At 42.5% G+C, this 18,464-nt stretch overlaps 1 protein-coding gene across 2 annotated transcripts in view; it reads right to left on the reverse strand.

The window, feature by feature from the left end:
- Window positions 1-18,464, reverse strand: part of SORCS1 (sortilin related VPS10 domain containing receptor 1) — a 263,410-nt gene that overhangs the window by 19,513 nt on the left and 225,433 nt on the right. For both annotated transcript variants that reach the window (XM_056495393.1, XM_056495392.1), the window contains exons 18-22: window positions 17,886-18,057; window positions 7,912-8,098; window positions 3,940-4,073; window positions 1,994-2,117; window positions 899-1,011 (exon numbers count right to left, since the gene is read on the reverse strand). In XM_056495393.1, the coding sequence (XP_056351368.1) occupies window positions 899-1,011; window positions 1,994-2,117; window positions 3,940-4,073; window positions 7,912-8,098; window positions 17,886-18,057 (730 nt within the window). The remainder of the gene's footprint in view (window positions 1-898; window positions 1,012-1,993; window positions 2,118-3,939; window positions 4,074-7,911; window positions 8,099-17,885; window positions 18,058-18,464) is intronic.

Genomic DNA, 18,464 nt, shown 5'->3' on the forward strand with positions numbered 1-18,464 from the left:
TTTTAAAATTCCTCTTTTTTTATGGTTTGGTTTTGCTTTATTGAGATGTTTATATTCTGAAAATTCATCCTGAAGATAAATGGATCCTTGAATACTTGATACAGACATAAATATGTCAGAAGATCAAGCTCCAGAAAAATGCTCTTTTTTTTCCCTTTCCTCCTGTTTTTTAATAAAATATCAGAAAAAAATCTCACAAACATCCAGACAAGTTGGTGCACCTGATTAGTACACAATTTTTCTAGAGTTTTTGCACAGATGATGCCACAAATAACACTTAAGCTTACTAATAACATGGACAAGCCTTTTGTCCTTTCAAAATCTGAGTATCTTTTTTTTTTAAAAAAAGCAGAAACACTATTTCAAACAATTCCTTGCACTACTTTTCTACTGAGCTGAGAAACTCCAGCCATCTCTTCCAAGTCTTACCTCCTCCATTTCAAATCCAAATCTTCAGCTACACTAAATATTGTGACATTTTGTTCCATAGTTAAAGAAGGGACTTCAGAACTTCTCTACAGGGTTGATGGGAAAACCAGCATCCAATCCTGCCCTGCCAGCCTCATGCTATATGAAGGACTTAAAGTACTTGCTATGATGTTCTTCTGCATAGTAAAAATTGATTAAATTTTGGTCTCACAAATTTCCTACAGCATATTTGCAATTCCATTAGAACAGCATTGCTTTACACTGAAGGCTGACTCTGGGCACCAAATTGTCATAGGATGAGATAATTTCACCTGTCTAAAATTTAGGATGCTGGCTTCAAATACTTTCAATTCTCCTCTTCTGGGAGGTGGACACAAAGAGACACCTTGAGAACACAGCTGATCCAGTCCTAAAGAAGGAACAAATCAGGACCAGAACCCTTGGAACACAGGTGATGCACACAGCTTACCTCCACCAGGGCTCTCTTGACTACTCTGCTGATGTCCCTTCTCCACTCTGGGATATCTGGGTTGTAGTCATCAAGGTTTGGAGAGAATGATAACCTCAGGGACTGAAATTTCTCTGCAGACACAATGACAGAGTGGTGAGTAAAGGCTGAAATGCCTTAATGCCAAATGAGGGGTCAGAACCTTGTGAAACCTGGTGCAGCTCATGTTTTGACTGATGAGTTTGCAGATGGTGCACAGACTGTGAGGGAATCCAGCAGTGTGCCTGAGAGACTCCCTGAGAGATGTGGAGAACCTGGGAGATTCATCACTGGAGTGTCTTGGAACTGGAAAAGGTGATCAGTCCTCACTGGAGTGGATGGATAGCACTGCAAAGGGAGCTGTGCTGGGAATGTAAATGCAATGTTAGTCTCAATTTGACTTCTGGAGCAGGCACACCCTGTAGGAAGCTGTGACTGGACTCTCACAGATGTGCCCCAAGCCCTAGAGATATTAATTGGAACAGGGATAAATGTGGGGAGAGGAGCAGCCTTGGAAAATGTCCCTAGTCTCTTGCTGTTAACAGAGGTGCCCACACTGATCAGTATCAGCTAAAACTGGGATTCCCAGTGGGGTTTAGGCTCCATCTACACTACATGGTATTTGTGTGCTCTAACTGCCTGTGATGCATGAGAACAATGTCAAATCAGTACAGATTTCTGTGCAGAGCTGCAGCACACAGCACTGATTTATCTTTCAAGCTGAGCAGCTTTTGTGTGAGTTAAGAGGCCTCTGCTGGCCAAGAAGGGGGAAAACCAGCTCACAAAACAAACTAACATTCTGACAGTCATGTAGGATGATCAGAGTGATGGAGCACATGCAGAGGGCACTGGGAAGGAGATCAATGTTCTGCAATCATGTCAGTCTGCACTAATGTCAGTCAGTGGCCTTCAGAGATATTATGCTGGACTGGTGTGTTGGTTTCCAACACTGGAATTCAATTTATAATCTCACTCAAAGCATTCTGGAATAAAGAACTCATGTTGCTGCCAGCTAACCTGGCTCTCTAAATGTTGACTATGGAGAATCCTGTGTGAAATAAAAGGGAAAGAACTCACCATACACTGCAATAGTCTTTGTGTCCTGAAGAATGGTGTTTCCTGCTGAGACCTGAACAGTGATGGTGTTCATCCCTTCCACTGAAAATGTGAATGTAATGCTCCCTTCCAATGTGATCAGTGGCTGCAAATACATCATAACAGGGAAAATTCAGTTAATTTGGCTGGAAGGGAAAAGCAAAAATGAGTTTGGCTCTCTAACTACTGGGATGGTTTGGGGATTTAGTTCCAGATTGGAAATTTCAGACTCAGGAGGGGCCCTGTGACATGGCAGCTAATTTCCTAGAGAGGGCACACAAATCCCAGACAGGGATGTCCTCCTGAAGCTCAGAGTAAGATACCTCTTATTTCCAAAGGAGCTATGTTTTAAGATTCCAGTGCTTCCTTTCCACTTAGCATGTTGGTTGTTCTGGACCCTGTGTTAAAATGCTCACCTTTGCTCTCTCCCCAGAGACCCAGACCCTGATACACAGTCCTGCAACACTCACTGCTCAGGTAGCACCCTCCTTTCCTAATCCTAGTGTAAGTGCTTTAGTTAAGGTGCCTCTAGGGGCCTGTCACAGAACCAGCCAAGTTAAGATTCCACATTTGCTGCCCATGTTATCCTTAGGTACAGACATCGTTTTTGGCAAGTGCTGATGCTTGAGAGGACACAGGTCCCTTTAGCTGTGATCCAGTTTACCAATGAGCTGTGTCCTCCAGCTGACTCTGCCTTAACTTCCCTTTCCACTTGTTAATGAACTCTGGTGAGATCTTCAAAGCACCCAGTGCTAAGTCAAACTGTTGCCATTGTAGTCTATAGTAAAACTCACACTTCAGTGGGAACAGAATCAGACCAACCCTGATCACTTGTGAGTTTAGGAGATCAGAGGGAAGGTTAAAAGGTGACAATCACAGCCTGTAAGTACCTCTAGGGGGAGAAGATTGCTGATAGTACAGAGTTCTTTAATCTACACAAAAAGGCATAACAAGATCCAACAGCTTGAATCCCAGACTAGATAAATTCAGACTACAAACACAGTGCATGAGTTCAAAGCTCAGAATAATTAGCTGTGGGGAAATAGTTGGAGGAGATGGTCAAAAGGAGAAGCAGTGAATTTTTCATTATCTGAGGAAAATTACTAATGCAAAACAGCAACAACAAAAAGTCATGTTCTGCCTTAGTCACAAAGAGTTAAATACAGCAGAAGGTACTGATCAAACTCTCCAATCTGCATTACACAGAAGAGAACCATGGGTGATTATGAAGGTCCCTCTTGGCTCTACAAAATCCATGACAACCTCTCCTCTCAGAAACTAATGAGGGTTTCTGGGTACTTTAGCCACAATTATATGTGAAGCAACAGTTCTAATGTCTGTGCAGATTTATCAAGACTGCAAGCACAGAGGCAGCAGAACGTGATGGATGATGCTCTCACATCTGAGCAGAGCCCTGGGGCAGGGAGGTGTGCTAGGAACCATTTCATCCACCTGTAGCACATGACAACAAGGTCCTTTTGCACATGTGGTTTAGCACAGGGTGCTGGGCCTCAGCATAGGTCAGCTCCAGATATAAAAACAGCTTCAGCTTGAAAAGTTGTTTTTCTAAAAAATCTTCCAAAGCCCCTAATTTTTTATTCTTTTTACTGAAGAAAAGAGGGTGAAGAAAAATAGTAGAAACTCTTTCAGATTTCGGTTAACTATGTTCAACTTGGATGGAATTAAGGAAGAAAGCCAGTGGCAACTAGCATGAAATAGCAATAAACCCTGCAGCTAAGTCACAGCCATAAACACAAGGCACTACTTACACTTCCATGTTGGTACCTCCAAGGACCATCAGTATCTCAGTATTTGATTTATAATTTTCTTGCATACGTAACTATATAGAAGCATCCCCAGATCCCTCCCTCCCTCTTCTATCAGCTCCTCCAGGATTACTTTGACCTCAGTCAATCAGGAATACAAACCTCTGTGTTGTTCCCAAACCACCAGACATAAGTGAGTGTTCCCACTTGGCTTGGCCACAGCACTGCTGTGGCATTGATCTCCTTGTTCTTCGTGGTGACAAAGGGCAGAGACAGGTGAACGTGCTCCAGGGGGCCTGCAGAAACAGGAGCAGCAGGTCAGTCCTCCCTCCATCTGAAAAGCAAGCCTGGGTGGGATATCCACCCAGAGAAGTCTTCCCTAAATCACTGTGGGACATGACAGAATGTTTTGGATTGGTGCCATTTCTGGAGAGGAAGGCTTCAATCTGTTCCTCAGAGAACAGGAGCCACCCCTGGAACTGGAGCTGAAAAACTTGGACTCTCTACTGCATGAATGTCATAAAGTCAGGAGCTTACATGACTTTTACAATAGGGACAGAGCCCTGTTGTGTGAATATGGCCTTCACTGGGAGGAGAAGAATGTGCAGGACAAAGGGCTTCAGCAGACATGAAGTCTCTGCTTGAAAACTGCTATGATTTGGTGAACTTCTGCAGAAACTCTTTCTGAAGGCAGCTATTCACTGAGAGTCTGCATTTTAACATTACCTTATATTCCCTCCTTTTCATCAATAAACTCTTTTATTTCTTCAGTATAAACAGAACATAATTCATTCAACAAGTGACATTCTGCCCAGGGTTGCACATTTCCCATCTTCTGGAAACAGATGGGCCTTTGTTGTTAAATCTTGTTCTATAGATTATTTTTAAAATGTGTTCTGACGTTCACTAAGAGAACAAAGCAATTGTCCTGAGTGACAGGGAAAGAAAAATAAAGAAACCTCAGGTGACATGAGGATGTGGGTTCCTTAAACAAATTAAGGCCACATCTACACATCTATCTGTGAGCTCCTCAGTGATGAGAACCACAGCCTTGCATTGTTCATATGGAGTTGAGATGCACTGCTAGAGAATTTTATGTATTTCCAAGGAGGATCTTTCAGGATACACCCCATACATGAATCACCACTTAGACCTTGCTTTTCAGCCTAAATGAACACCACATACTCTGGAGAAAGCATCCTGTATAGCACAATAGGCAGAGTGAGGAAAAAAGCTCTCCAAAATCAGACTGCATAAACAAGGCCAGAGCAAGCACCAGTGCTCCTGATTTATTACTGAAATGCATCTTTCTCTGGGTTGTACACACAGCCACTGCTCAAATGAAGCAGCCCAATTAAGAGCTATCCATGATCAGATTAACCAAAGCCTGTTATACATGAGACCATGGCTTAATTTGCCTTTTATAAGCAGCAGTCAACACTCCTGGAATTCATGAGATGCCTTCAATTTCACCCTTGTGATTTTAATGGCATCCTCCTGCTCAGATCCATTTCCATCACCACACTGTTCCTGCTTTCAGCAAGGCCCTAGGACCTGAAAAAGAGCAATTTCCACAGCTAAATGCAGTGACAACTGTAATGATGGAGCCCATGATATTCTCCAACATTACTGCATCACTGCACTGAACAGATCTCAAACAAATCTCTCCAGGCACCTCCTTGGACTTTCCCCATGCACTGGCCAGGAAGGGATATGAAAAAACAGCTCAAGCTCTGCCTGAGCATGTCCCAGCACGGCTGGGTCAAGGAGGCTGCAAAGCTGAGCTGTTATCTGGCTAGCAGATGGGGATAGCTCACTCTGGATCAGCCCCCTGCCAGGACACTGCTTTCTCCCATGTAAGCTTGAAGACGATGCAAGAAAATTAGTTTCTGAGCTTCCTGCAGGGCTATGGAGGTTATGGCCTTCACCTCTCCCAGGGAAAGAATCTGCACAAGCTCCAGAAAACTGAAAGGGAGAGCTTCTCAAAAGGCTTACTCACACAGGTGATGTTATTCTGAAGCATCCAGGCAAATCCATAACTAACTTTCCAGGAGAAAATTTTGACCCACCAGGACAGCCAAGAGACAGGCTGTTGGCTCAAGCAGTTCACATACCACAGTTCATACTGTCCAACAGTTTATATTATCCACCTCAAAATGCTCCTGCCTCACAGTAACCTGCATTTCTGGATCCCTGGAGTGACTGCAGGAAAGGCACTGCTTCTGTGCACTGGCTCATGGCTGCAGCAGGATGAGGAGGGCATGGGATGAAGGCTTTACTTTTGCCTTGAGACCACAAGCACCAAGGTTTCAGCACCTGCAGTTCTCCCTGCAGGAAGAACTTACCTGGGCACAGGTAAGGAAGGTGCTGGAAGGGCCAGGTCTGGCTGCAGACACTCAATATTAGCCCTGTGACCAGGGATCACCCAGTCTGCAGCCCTTCCTAAAACTCTGGATGTCCAGCCTGTGCACTGCTTGTCTGTGCATCTTGCAATACAGTGTGTGTTTATTTTAAGGAGAGATATTTTTGAAAAGCTCCCCAAAGGCCAAGCTCAATCATTCCAAGCAGAATACTCAGCAGAGGGCTGAGTGGCAGAGCAAGCATTCCAACAGGGTTTGGAAGCTGCTGTGGATCTCCTGTATATCCCTGTCCTCAGCAAGTCTATTGCTGGTCTGAGTGGCACCATGCTCATCTGTAACCTGTTCTGCAGTCCCTAATTCTTGTCACGTAGAGAAAGGTGAGAATTATCCCTCAGAGCTCTCACTTCTCCAGGGAGTCTGGCACATGTAACCTGGGCCTGGCTGCAATGATCACTCACTGTTCCAATCCTGTGCTGGCAATTACCTATGCAAAACACAGAAACATACACTATCAGCTGCTAAGTCAGAAAAAAAATAAATCTGAATGTTGTTTATTTCTTGTACAGCTTAAACAATCAAAACAGTTCATAATTCTTCAGTGTCTCAAGAAAATCAAACACAGCAGCTGTAGACCAAAAAGAGACTATGAGTGACTGAAGGCTGGACACCTGCTAACCAAAGGTGGTTTTGAAGGGGGATATTCAGGTGGGTATTTGCTCCTACTCCCCTAGTCCTCCTTCACAAAAATCCTATCTCCCACACTCCTGCCTCCCACTGCTCCCATCTGTTGACACAATGGCTTTCTATTAAAGAGCTGCTCTCCTACCCTGGAAAGGCAGCTGCTCTCATGCTGTGTGAGCCAACCCCAAAACTAGAGGTAAAGTGTAGGGAATGTGCCAAATATCTACATAGTATGTGGAGTTAGCTTGGTAGATGGTAAACAATACTTCTGTAAATGTAACTTCATGTTTTGCAATTTCCTTTTTTCTCAGTTAATCTGGCACAGAGGCACACAGTAAAAACATAAAATAACAAACAAAAAAACCTCACTTTATAAAGAAAATATGGCCCCAAACAAAATCCATTAGGAATGTTACAAAATTTTGATAAATAGATTGACCCTTTAGGTTCATAACCATGTGCTAGAATAAATATGAAATAATACAATGTTGGTTTTATCCAAGAACTTGGGATAGATTTCAGTTGTAAATCAAACACATATGAAGTATAAAAACGTTAAAAAGAATAGCAGAGAAGCAATGTGAGGATAACATTTTTTTTTGCAATACTATTTAATACAAAGATTTTGGTTCCTATGACAACAGAAACACTGAAATGCACTGGTTTCCATCCCAGAGGTGGGTGTGTTTCATTAGAGGGCAAAACATGCACAAAGAAAAATTCAAAGCTTCTAAAAGTCATTAAAGATTCCTGGGTGGATTTGTTATTCTGGAAGTGTAAGCTTGATAATGAAAGTGCATTTCAGAAAGGGCTGGACAGTCCTTTGACGTGTCCCAAATTTGACTTTCCAAAATTAGAGGTAAAACATGGTTTAAAAAGCAGAAGTTAGTGATCAGATTCAATGATCTTAGAGGTCTTTCCCAACCTTGATGAATCTACGTTTCCTCTCAGTCTGGAATCAACAATCTGTCTGGAGGACAAGTGAACACTCATCATTTCCCACCACTCTGGACCCAGCTGCCAAATACCAAATGTCACCTCCAGCCACAAGCAGTAATTCCAGAAGAGAACCAGAAGGGAATGACACACTTACAGGTCACATGCAGGTAGAGGACAGCACTGTCAGAGCCCAGGCTGTTTTCCACCAGCACGGTCACTCGGAATATGCCCACGCTCTGGTAGATGTGCTTGATCCCATCTTCTGTTGAGCTGAGATTGGCATAGGACACAGCAATTCCATCTCCAAAATCCACCTGAATGAGGGATCTCTGGAGGTCTCCCTGTGGTGAGAGAGAAAGGATTGAAACACTCTGTTTTGCTTTTGAGAGATGGGATCAGCCTGCACAGACAAGCAGAGAACAGTAACAAGGTCTGAGGAGCCAGAGGCACAGCCTGCACTGACCTGCCAAACAGCCTTGGCTGCTGAGGGCCCCCCTTCCATGTAGGATGCATCTTGCCTTACCTTTAAACATCCTCACTGCCTAGGAAATCCCCTCTGGCTCTGCAGGGAGCTCATGCTGGCTATGTCCACACTTGCTGGCTACTGCTGTGGGGCACCTCCACAGCCTGGTGCACTCAAGCAGTGGCCACTCTCTGGAATGATGGAAAATTAATAGCTGATTATTAATAACCTTCCATAAAATTGGCTGAAAGGACATTTCATTTGCTTTGAGTTTGTTTCCACTTCCTTTTCTTTCTTCCATTTTCTCCCTCTTTTCCCTTGAAAGAGAAACAGTCCTCTGGATGCCCAATTCCCTTTCTGGAATAAAAGGTACCTGTGTGAATGGCTAGCATCAGGCAGGTTTCCACACCACAAAGAGATATGTGAGTGTATGTGACTATAAGAAGAAATTGTAACAGAACTTTTATATTCCTCATGTTCTCTCAGTCTTTTTATAACTTGTTGTGGAGGCAGAAATAGTGGAGGCTTGCCTGAATGGAAAGCAAAAGGAGCAGAGCTGTACCTGATCGTGGCAAGAGCAACAAATTTTCCTAGATGCTCTCTTTTAACAGACTGAATTCTTTTTTTACACTGCCCTGGCACCCTGCTGGAAGCTCTGTTGCTTCCAAATAGATGAGACTAAAATAACTGTGTTGGTCTGTTGTGGAGAATCCCAGACTGAAGGTGTGGCAGGGGAAATGGTCTTCAGAACAGTTATGTCCTGTGTTGACCTGAATTATTAGAAAATGTGCAATTTCAAACATGATGCAGTGCTTTGGGCACTCATGTCTGTTTGACTGAGCCAACAGAAGCCACCAAATGGGATCCACTTCCACAGCCAGAAGTGACCACACATTACCTGTGAACCTCTTTTAGAGGGGTACTATTATTATCTCAACTCCAGACCAAACACAGAGATCTCTGAAGTACCCTTTGATGCTCTCCCACTTCCTCCAGGTCTGTCATTATTATGGTTTTAGTCATCTTTTCTTACTCAAAAGGAGATGATGTCTTTGAACAGTAAAGCCATGCTGCTGGGACAAAACCTTTTCTCATGGTTAAAACTGTGCCTCCATAGTGCCCTTGCTGGATTTATCAGCTCTGAGGATTATATCTGAGATCATGCAGTTGAAGTCTGTTTCAGGTTGTGGAAGATTCCTCCACATATCTGAGGTAGCAGCAGAAGATGCAAAAGGTGACAGCCTTTTAGAATAGCCGCATTTCTGCAATGTCAAAAGTTGTGCTCTAATGAACCTTTTTTTCTCTTGTCTTCATTCTGTCCATGGCCATGAAACTCACACTGTCTACAGGTGTAGCCAGGGAAAGGAGCCATTTCTAAGGCATGCAAGATTTAGATTTCAGTTTCTAGGTAGGGAAGATGCTACAGAAACAACTGAAAATCTAATTAGGGAAAAGCTTCAGCTGCTGCTCCCCCAGTCTTTTTCATTTGTCTTGGCCTTTCCTGTTTTAAAATCCTTTGAACTGGAAATGCATTTTCCATTGAGTGAGATCCAGGCTATAACACTCCTCTGAAAATGCCACATTTTGAAAATCTGACATTTAAAATTCTAGCTTAGGAAGAGGGACAGAAAAGTCTGGAAAACAAAGAGACTGTGTTTTGACTTGTTCTAATATTTTATCTGTGCCAGGTAAGAGCACAGGCAGAGTAAGACAGGAAGAGAAAGCAGATGAGCCAAAATCCAAACACGTCCCACACATTCCACACCTGATTTAAACCAACCCAGCTGTCACTGTCTCTGTCTCTGGCATCTCTCCAGAGCCACTTGCAAGAGGTTGTTTCACCAAGAGAAGTTTTGTTCTGCAACAATTTGATGTCTATCCATACATCTTGCAAAGCCCCTCCTGTTGCTTTTTCCATCTTTTCCTTTTTATTTTGTCATGCTCAATACTCCATAGTAGGATTTTTCTGAAGCTTTTAGCCCAATTAAGGCAGATACAAAACTCCCTGCATTACTTGCAGGAGACAGACACTGCTGCTGTTGGAGTGTTTTCATGGATTAATTAATTGTGTTTCTTTAGATCAACCCCTCTCTCTGCAATGTGCACAAGCTTGGATATTACCTGAAGTACACTGCAATCTTGATAAAGGCTTTTGTGCAGCCAAAGGCTTAAGCATGTGCTGAGCCTTAAGAACTTTTAGCCAGAAAAGAAGCCCCCATAATTAAATCCAAGTTTCCCAAGGCCCCATATTAAAACCTTTACCTGCCCAGACAACATAAGTTACTAAAACGTAAATCAGATATTTACTATTTTCTAAGGGATTTTTCTCATTAAATGTTCAGGTTTTTTTGAAGCATATACAAAATATTCCTCTCTCCCTCCTTCCTGGTCCTGTCTCCTAAGCCAAGTGCACCTTTATCCTGCACTTTGACCAAAGGAGCTTCAAGTGCTCCTTGGACATCACCAAAAACTCTGTGAAGCTTCCTGCCTTAGGTATATCAAGAAACATCCCATACAGTTTGCAACAATGTCTTTGTACTTTGATTACTTTTGGGCAGCTCTCAATATTGTGGAGGATGTGAGATGTGAGACCACCTAGCAGAATTCTCTCCCTCAAACACACCATTGGAATCTTGCCCTGAAAATTGTAATAATGCATTTTCCTTATTGACTTTGAGTATCTGTATCTAAATGGAAGTATTAAAATATGGAACAAACACAGCTCAAGGTTTTTAATTTTGGTTCCCATGTTTCAGATTGCATTTTTAAGTCTTTAATTATGCACTGACTTCTGTGTCTTCCTTAGGGATGTAGACAATGGATTTAATTATCCCCTGCAAGAAAGAGACCCGGCTGCTGTTGGAGGGTTCTCATGGATTAATTCATTGTGCTTTCTTTAGATTAACCCTTTCCTTCTTCAGCATTTTTCTTTCAACAAAAGAAATCATTCAAAGATATTTTCACTGGAACTGAACATCTACACACAACATATCTTTAATCTAGATCTGTTTAAAGTATATTCTTAATATTTAACAGATACTCAGATCCAATTTGACCAAGAACTGAAAAACATGATTTCCTGTGCAAATCCTTGCTTTCAGAGAGATGGCCTCAGTTTTTCAAATCAGAAACTGAATAGAAAGGTGCCTTTTAGCAGGCTAAATAGCCTGATACTTTTCACATGTACTTCTTTTTCAACACCAAACAGTGAATTGTACTGATCACATAATTTATCTTGACTGCCAGTTCTGTCAGCTCAACTCAGCTATGAGCTCTTTTTACAGTACTAGATCTTCTGTGCCCCACAGGAATCAATAACAGCCTCTCAGGATTATGCAGAATAATTCAACTTGTGTGACTGGATGTGCATTACAAGACTGCAGTTCAGTGTGTCATTAGGAAGGCAAGGTCCACTTTAATACATTGTCATGGAATTTCAACAATGAATTTAAAATGCTTGAAAGGCTCTGATTTCTCCCAACCAGCTTGTCATCATCAAAAAATGCAATTATAATTCAGATGGCAGTGGTTTGGGGCAGGTACATACTGTGTCACTTGTGTGTTATTACAGGAGTGTAGTGAGAGATTACAGGAGTTAGTAAGATAAACAGCCATGATTCAGCATGTCTATTGAAAGTTAGGATGAAAATTTGATATTTCTGTTATCATTACTAACAAACTCATGATATCAAAAGAGGGAACACAGTGGGATACTGCAAGAAAATAAAAAAAAAAAAAAAAAACAACCAGTCTATGCTTTTAATTACTACTAGCTTTGCTTCTTTAATTTGAGTACATCAACAATCAAAACAATCCTAATGCTAAGCTCATCTCCAGAAACTCCAGCTGAGTTGAATACTGAATTGCACCAAACATTAGTGCTGAGGTGGGAAATGTAAATGGCATTGTGTCCCCAGCAGGGTCCCCAAGCTCATTAGATGTACCCAGGACACAGTGTACCTTGTACAGCCATGTACCAACACTGCCATCACAGAGAGCCACAGCAATCTTTGGGAAATTCAGGGCTTCATTTGTGTGTTCTCATGCTAAGAGAGAGTCCTCTGGATTTATCAGCAATCACAAATAAAAGGCAGAAAGCAAAGCTCTATTTTCAAATGAGGGAATAAAACATCAGAAAGTTTTAGTTTCTCACTCAAGGTCATGCAGGAACTCAGAGGAATGAGTTCAGATTGCCTGAATTCTAGCCTGTGGCCTGAAGTGTAGGAACAAATTAGCTTTCCCCACACATTAGTCTAATCCAAACATCACATAGCAGCAGCAAGCAGTTAAAAGCAAGCCAAAATCTACTCCCAGAGGAGTGACTTTGCCAAGTGAGAACTGAGGCAGACCTGGAATGTCAAAGACTTTTGGCTGTCATTTTATCAAGATAAAAAATAAATTAGAGGAGGCAGTTTGTCTGTGAATTATCTGTAATGAAACAGTCAAAGCCCTGAACCTTCCTGCCCTGAATGTCTTTACCATCCATTTCCTCAGCAAAGATGTGTGAGCATTAAGATGAAACAAGTTTGAAAGCCATTGTGCTGAACAGGGCTGCTCTGGAGGCTGCAGATTTCAGTCTCTGTGAAGCAGTGCAGAGCACGAGTGTCTGATGCTCACCCAAATAACTCCAACACACACATAACAATTGTGGCTGTGACAGGCAAGAGCCCTACCTGACCATGTGATCAGGAAGGCACACAGAAACAACACACACTTAATAAAATCCCTCTGTTTTCTACAACAGAGAAGTAAAACACGTCAAGAACACTGGGTTGAATAACTTCAGTAGGAAAAGTGCCTTTGTAGATTCATGTTTTGGTTTTCTTTTGTTGCTGTCCAAAAATAAAGCAGGGATTCATGGTTTTAGGCTGTGAAACCCAACTCTTGTTGAATGCTGCAGGTACCAGCCCTGGGTCTCTGCATGTAGCCCAGGCCAGGGCAAAGGATTAACCTTGAAACTGGCAGCACATTTAGGCAATGAAAAATTTGCTTTTAAACATAGCTACTTTTCTCATGTGCTGTCACACAATGACAAAAATGCTGTTGGTATTCTGCTTATCTCATGGAAATTTAAGAGCAAAATTCCCAGCTTAAGTACAATGCTTTGCTTATTAAACACTTCCAAAATATTTCATAAAATGCAACACATGATAGTTAGTAAAGGCAGTATTGATGATTCCTGGCTATTGTCACCCACTGAAAATATCATGATGATTATACCTAGGTTAGTTGGACAAATAACTCGGCCAAACCTTTCCAATAATGGGACCATAAATATTAAGTGCAAAGTGATCTTGCAAGCAGTTTAGAGGAAGTCATACAGAAATTCTAAAAGGTGACAGGAGACTTAGATCACTTCTGAAAGAATCCTTACATTCAGATGATTTAAATATGACCTGTTGGTTGGTTTGCTTTTAATGCCATTTATATGCTGCCAGATATAAATGCTTCACAGGAAAATTTCACGTGAGTCAGGGTTAGAGAAACTGGGCAGAATCCCAGCTCTCAGAAATCAGCAGTGCTCAGTGTGCTCCTGGGTTTGGTTCCTGCCCTCCCTCCACTTGCACAGACTTCAGGGATGATTTTCTGTGTCTTCTTCAATAGCAGAAACACTTCTGAATGCCTTGTCCTTGCTTCTCCTGGGGCATCTTTTGCTCACGTTGTGTTTTTGTCAGAATGCTCAGTCATGGCTCTCAGCATCACCACAGGCACAACCAGGCTCTACAAGAAACCACTGTGCTGTGCTTCCTGCCCCTGAATCCCACACCTGAGTGAAAACATCAGCTTTTTACTGCTCACACCTGAGTGAAAACATCAGCTTTTTACTGCTGCCATTGGTCTCTCCCTGCCTTCTTAGCCATCTGCTCCACTACAGAGATGCACTGAATTTTCAGTGAACCTGCTTCTGGAGTTTGTTCCTCTTTTCAAACCCAGGTGGATTCCTAGGTGGAGCAGAAAGCTTTACAAAGATAACAGGAGTACAAATCTCAAACAAACTCTTGTACCTTGGCTCACCAGCTTGTCTTTCTTTTTCTTTTTTCCTGCAGATCAAGTGGAACATGAGCAAGAAAAAAGAGAGCCAGGAGGCTGCAGTGTATGAAATAGCTCTGCAGATTTGAAGGCTTCAAACAAAGCATCTCAGAGGGATAGAAGAGATGTTAAGATGCAAAAGGAAAGGCCACTGCTTTTTCACACCCTAAAAGATACCAGCTGTCACTTACACTAAAGGAGGAGTCCTCACCAGGGTATAGCACTCTAAAATACTGCCCATCACTCCAAGGGGCAAGTGTTGAATAGGACACACTTTTTTCACATGCTGCTGGGGGAAAAGATGTGCAAGGTGACACATCCAGGCTTTTTTAACTTTCCTGATGCCTTCCCCTCAGTAAAAATGGAGTGGCACAGATTTTTTGGATACTGAACATCCTGGATTGCATTGTGCTATGTACCTGTGCAGGGCAGAACTAAATAGAAATTGGCAAATTCTTGTCTTGTGATATCCCTGCCTTGTATGCAAGGTTGGATTAAACAATCTCCAGAGATCCCTTTCAACCTCAATTATTCTGTGAAATCAATATCCATTATATAGAAGGAATGCTTGTTCTTTTGATGGATTTAACTTTTCTAGTGAGTAGTGGGGTTTTTTTGTCACTGAAACAGTTAAATTGTTAAATGGTTTAGCCTACACAGAGTTTTGCTGCTTCAACTATATTTTATTCCTCTATAGCTTGTACATAACTGGGTAAATATTCCTGTTTGTTGAATATTTCTTTTGTTACAACACCCACACAAAGTCATTGCCAGACCAGGTAAAATTCACCCAAAGGTTTTGTTGGTTGCTCTTCAAGTTGACAAGTCTAGGAGCAGGAGGTCAAGATTCATCTAACAGGGAGAGTAATTGGAAAGGCTGGAGGCTGATCAATAGTGCTTCAGCTCCCAGAGCAATTCCTAACCTCTTCCTTAGCAGATACAGTGGAAGAAGAGCTCCCTTCAGATCTCCTGAGAACTGACTGACTCACTCATCAAATCAATCTGCACTCCTTGACACCCAGCATGAGAGAGGCACCATCTCATCCTGGAGAAGGTGTTGCTTCCAGACTCTGGTGCACGCTGAAGCAGAGCTGCCCAAAAAGATCAGCATGAAGAAAAGAGACAGCACAATGCTCAGCAGCTCCCTGTGTGACAGAGTGGTCAAGGCTCTCTTACATCATATCTGAGCTGAAGCACTCACAGAAGAACATTTGTCCTGAATTTCCCACACTATAGTTGATTGTCTCTCCCTCTGACTATTGGCATAATTCTTTGATAGTTTTGTGCCTGACTATTCAGATTATCCATCTCCTTCTCCCAATCTGTTTTAAAAGTTTGCTCAGAAGAGAAAGATGATGCAAAGTGCACTTTTTTGTTGTTTTTCTAAAGCCTGGAGTCTGACTTGTTTTGGGCCTTTTCATCTTTAAATCTAGAAATCAATAATTCAACCAGATGAAATTATATGTTCACACTGTTATTACAGCATCACAGTAGCAATGTTGTATGACTGTCAGTACTGAAATAAAGTGACCATATTTTGGAGAAAGTAAACATTCAGGTCAAAAACTGCTTCGGGTTATATATGATTTATCATATGGTGTTGCCTTTACAAACAAGGCACCTGTTTGCTGGGGAAAGCATCAACAACAGAGATGTAAAAAAAATTTAAAAAAAAATCTTTCCTTACGGGTGACATTTACTATGGGGAGGTTCAGAAGTAATTTCCTTGAATACTCTCAACTAAAAAGTGATATACATTGTCCCTGAATACTCTAAACTCTAAAGGTATGTATGTTGTCCCTTGGTGTTAAAGCTACTTGTTTTAGGATTTATTGGCCAGTAAGAGAGGAAAAGGGGTAGAAGTTTAAAGCATCAAATTACATTAGGGAAAAAGAAAATCACTACTTTGTGAATGTTCCTGCTTGTGCATCTGCAATTAAACACAGATAAAAAGTGCTGAAAAGAAAAAAGAGGTGAAAACTATTTCAATACTTTTGAATGGATTCAAGAACGAAGTGAGCAGAACAATGAAATACCAAGTTAAGTTATAGATATAACAAAAACACAGATCAGAGCCTGAATCAGCTTCACAGTAGCAATGAATTTCAGACTTAATCCTGCTGAGGACATCTTGAGATTTTACCCATAAATGCCTAAATAATATGTACCAACTTGTATGATGGGGACCCAGCTGCATGTGTACTATTTGTCATCTTTGGTTTAGAGTCAGTGGAAAAAAAATATGGAAATTCAGTTTCAAAAAACACCAGGAAGCAAAAAAACACAGTTAAGGGTGGGGATCAGAATTCAAACCTGCAGTCTTCAGTTCTGATGTGAAATTTCCAAATTAAACCAATTCCTGTATTTTATCAACTTCTCTCAGGCATTACCCTGGGCACCACAATACTATGGCAGCCCTTTAATCTCCATACATTTTGGAGCAAGCTCCACCCAGCTGCATCCTGGCTGGCATGACTTTACACCCCCCTGTCTCATTCCCCTCTCTGGCTGGCATGGCCACGCTGGCAGCCCCGTGGGTGATGGGTGTCCAGCAGAGCCCTGTGTTGGGCTGATGTGGCCAGAAATGTGTATTCTATCACCATCTGTTGAAGCTGGGTGGGGCAGTGATTCCTTATCTCCGTAGCACATATTATCTGCTAATGGGCCATCTTTAAGACTAGGTGAAGAAATCATCTTTATCTTTCCCACAGCCCATCCTCCCTCCAGGAAGATATCATCTGCTGCTGGGCCATTCAGTCCCACTGCACGACTGATAAAATTACATCATCCCACTGGGAGATGCTCCAGCCGGGGGAGGAGCCAAGCCTTTCCTACCCAGACAAAAACTGAGATTTTGGACAGTAAGTTACTTGTCTTTCCACTGGATTCCAGAGGAAAGCCAGACCTTTCCACATCATCCCTGGACCTTCAGAGGAAAACTGAACCCTTCTACAGGATAAGCTATTCAGTCCCACTGTATGACTGATAAAATTACATCATCCCATGGGCAGATGCTCAAGCCAGGGGGAGGAGCCAAGCCTTTCCTACCTAGATAAAAAACTGAGATTTTGAAGAGCAAGTTATTCATCTTTCCACCAGATTCCAGAGGAACACCAGACCTTTCCACATCATCCCTGGACCTTCAGAGGAAAACTGCACCTTCTACAGGATAAGCCATTAAGTCCCACTGTATGACTGATAAAATTACATCATCCCACTGGGAGATGCTCCAGCCAGGGGGAGCAGCCAAGCCTTTCCTACCCAGACAAAAACTGAGATTTTGTACAGCAAGTTATTCATCTTTCCACTGGATTCCAGAGGAAAACTGCACCTTCTACAGGATCACTGCTCCAGCTGAACCACATCTGCCACTGCAGGAGGATGCAGCCACCATTTAATGGGACTGCCAACTGACAGGGTGTCAGGTTGTATTCTGACTCTGTCAGGGCTGGGATTGCTCTTTGCAATCCTGTATTTCTATTTTAACTTTCCTAGTAAAGAACTGTTATTCCGAATTTCGATATCTTTGCCTGAGAGCCCCTTAATTTCAAAATCCTAATAATAATTTGGAGGAGGAGGTGGGGGTTTGCGTCCTGCATTTCAGAGAGGAGCTTCAGGCCAGGAGAAGGCGGTACCTCGTCGAGCTGCAGCAGGAAGGTGACGTTGTGGCCCTGGCCAGCCGTGAGCCGCCCGCCGGCCGTCAGCAGGCGCAGCCCCCGCGGCGCCCTGCCCGGGCACTGCTGCGCCTTGGCCGTCAGCCGCTCCCGCACCCCGCCCGTGCAGTTGTTGGAAACCACCTTCCGGTACCTGCAAAGGCACGGGAAACCAGGGTGAGCTGGGAAAAGGTTCCTGTAGGCCAAGGAGATGGTCAGGAAACTAAGATTCCCAAATGGATTGCATTTGTCTCCTCACGTGCCCAACACACCAGTAGCTCATCCTGTTAACGCCCTGCGATAATTTCCTGCATAGAGTATCTTGATATAAGGTACCATAAAATGATATGTTATGATGAAACACTAATTTTAGAAAATTAGGATTTTAGTTACCTTGCTGAAAATAATTAGAAATAAGTTAGAAGGGAGTAGTAATCTGAAACTTAAATAATTGATTGTTTGTCATTTCATGTTTGCTCAGCTGCGCTTATAATGGGAAAAGATGAAACTAGTGAGCAGACCCAAAGGAACATGGACAATGCAACCAGAAACCCATTCTTT

Source organism: Oenanthe melanoleuca, chromosome 6, assembly GCF_029582105.1.
Source record: "Oenanthe melanoleuca isolate GR-GAL-2019-014 chromosome 6, OMel1.0, whole genome shotgun sequence".
NCBI classification, from domain to species: domain Eukaryota; kingdom Metazoa; phylum Chordata; class Aves; order Passeriformes; family Muscicapidae; genus Oenanthe; species Oenanthe melanoleuca.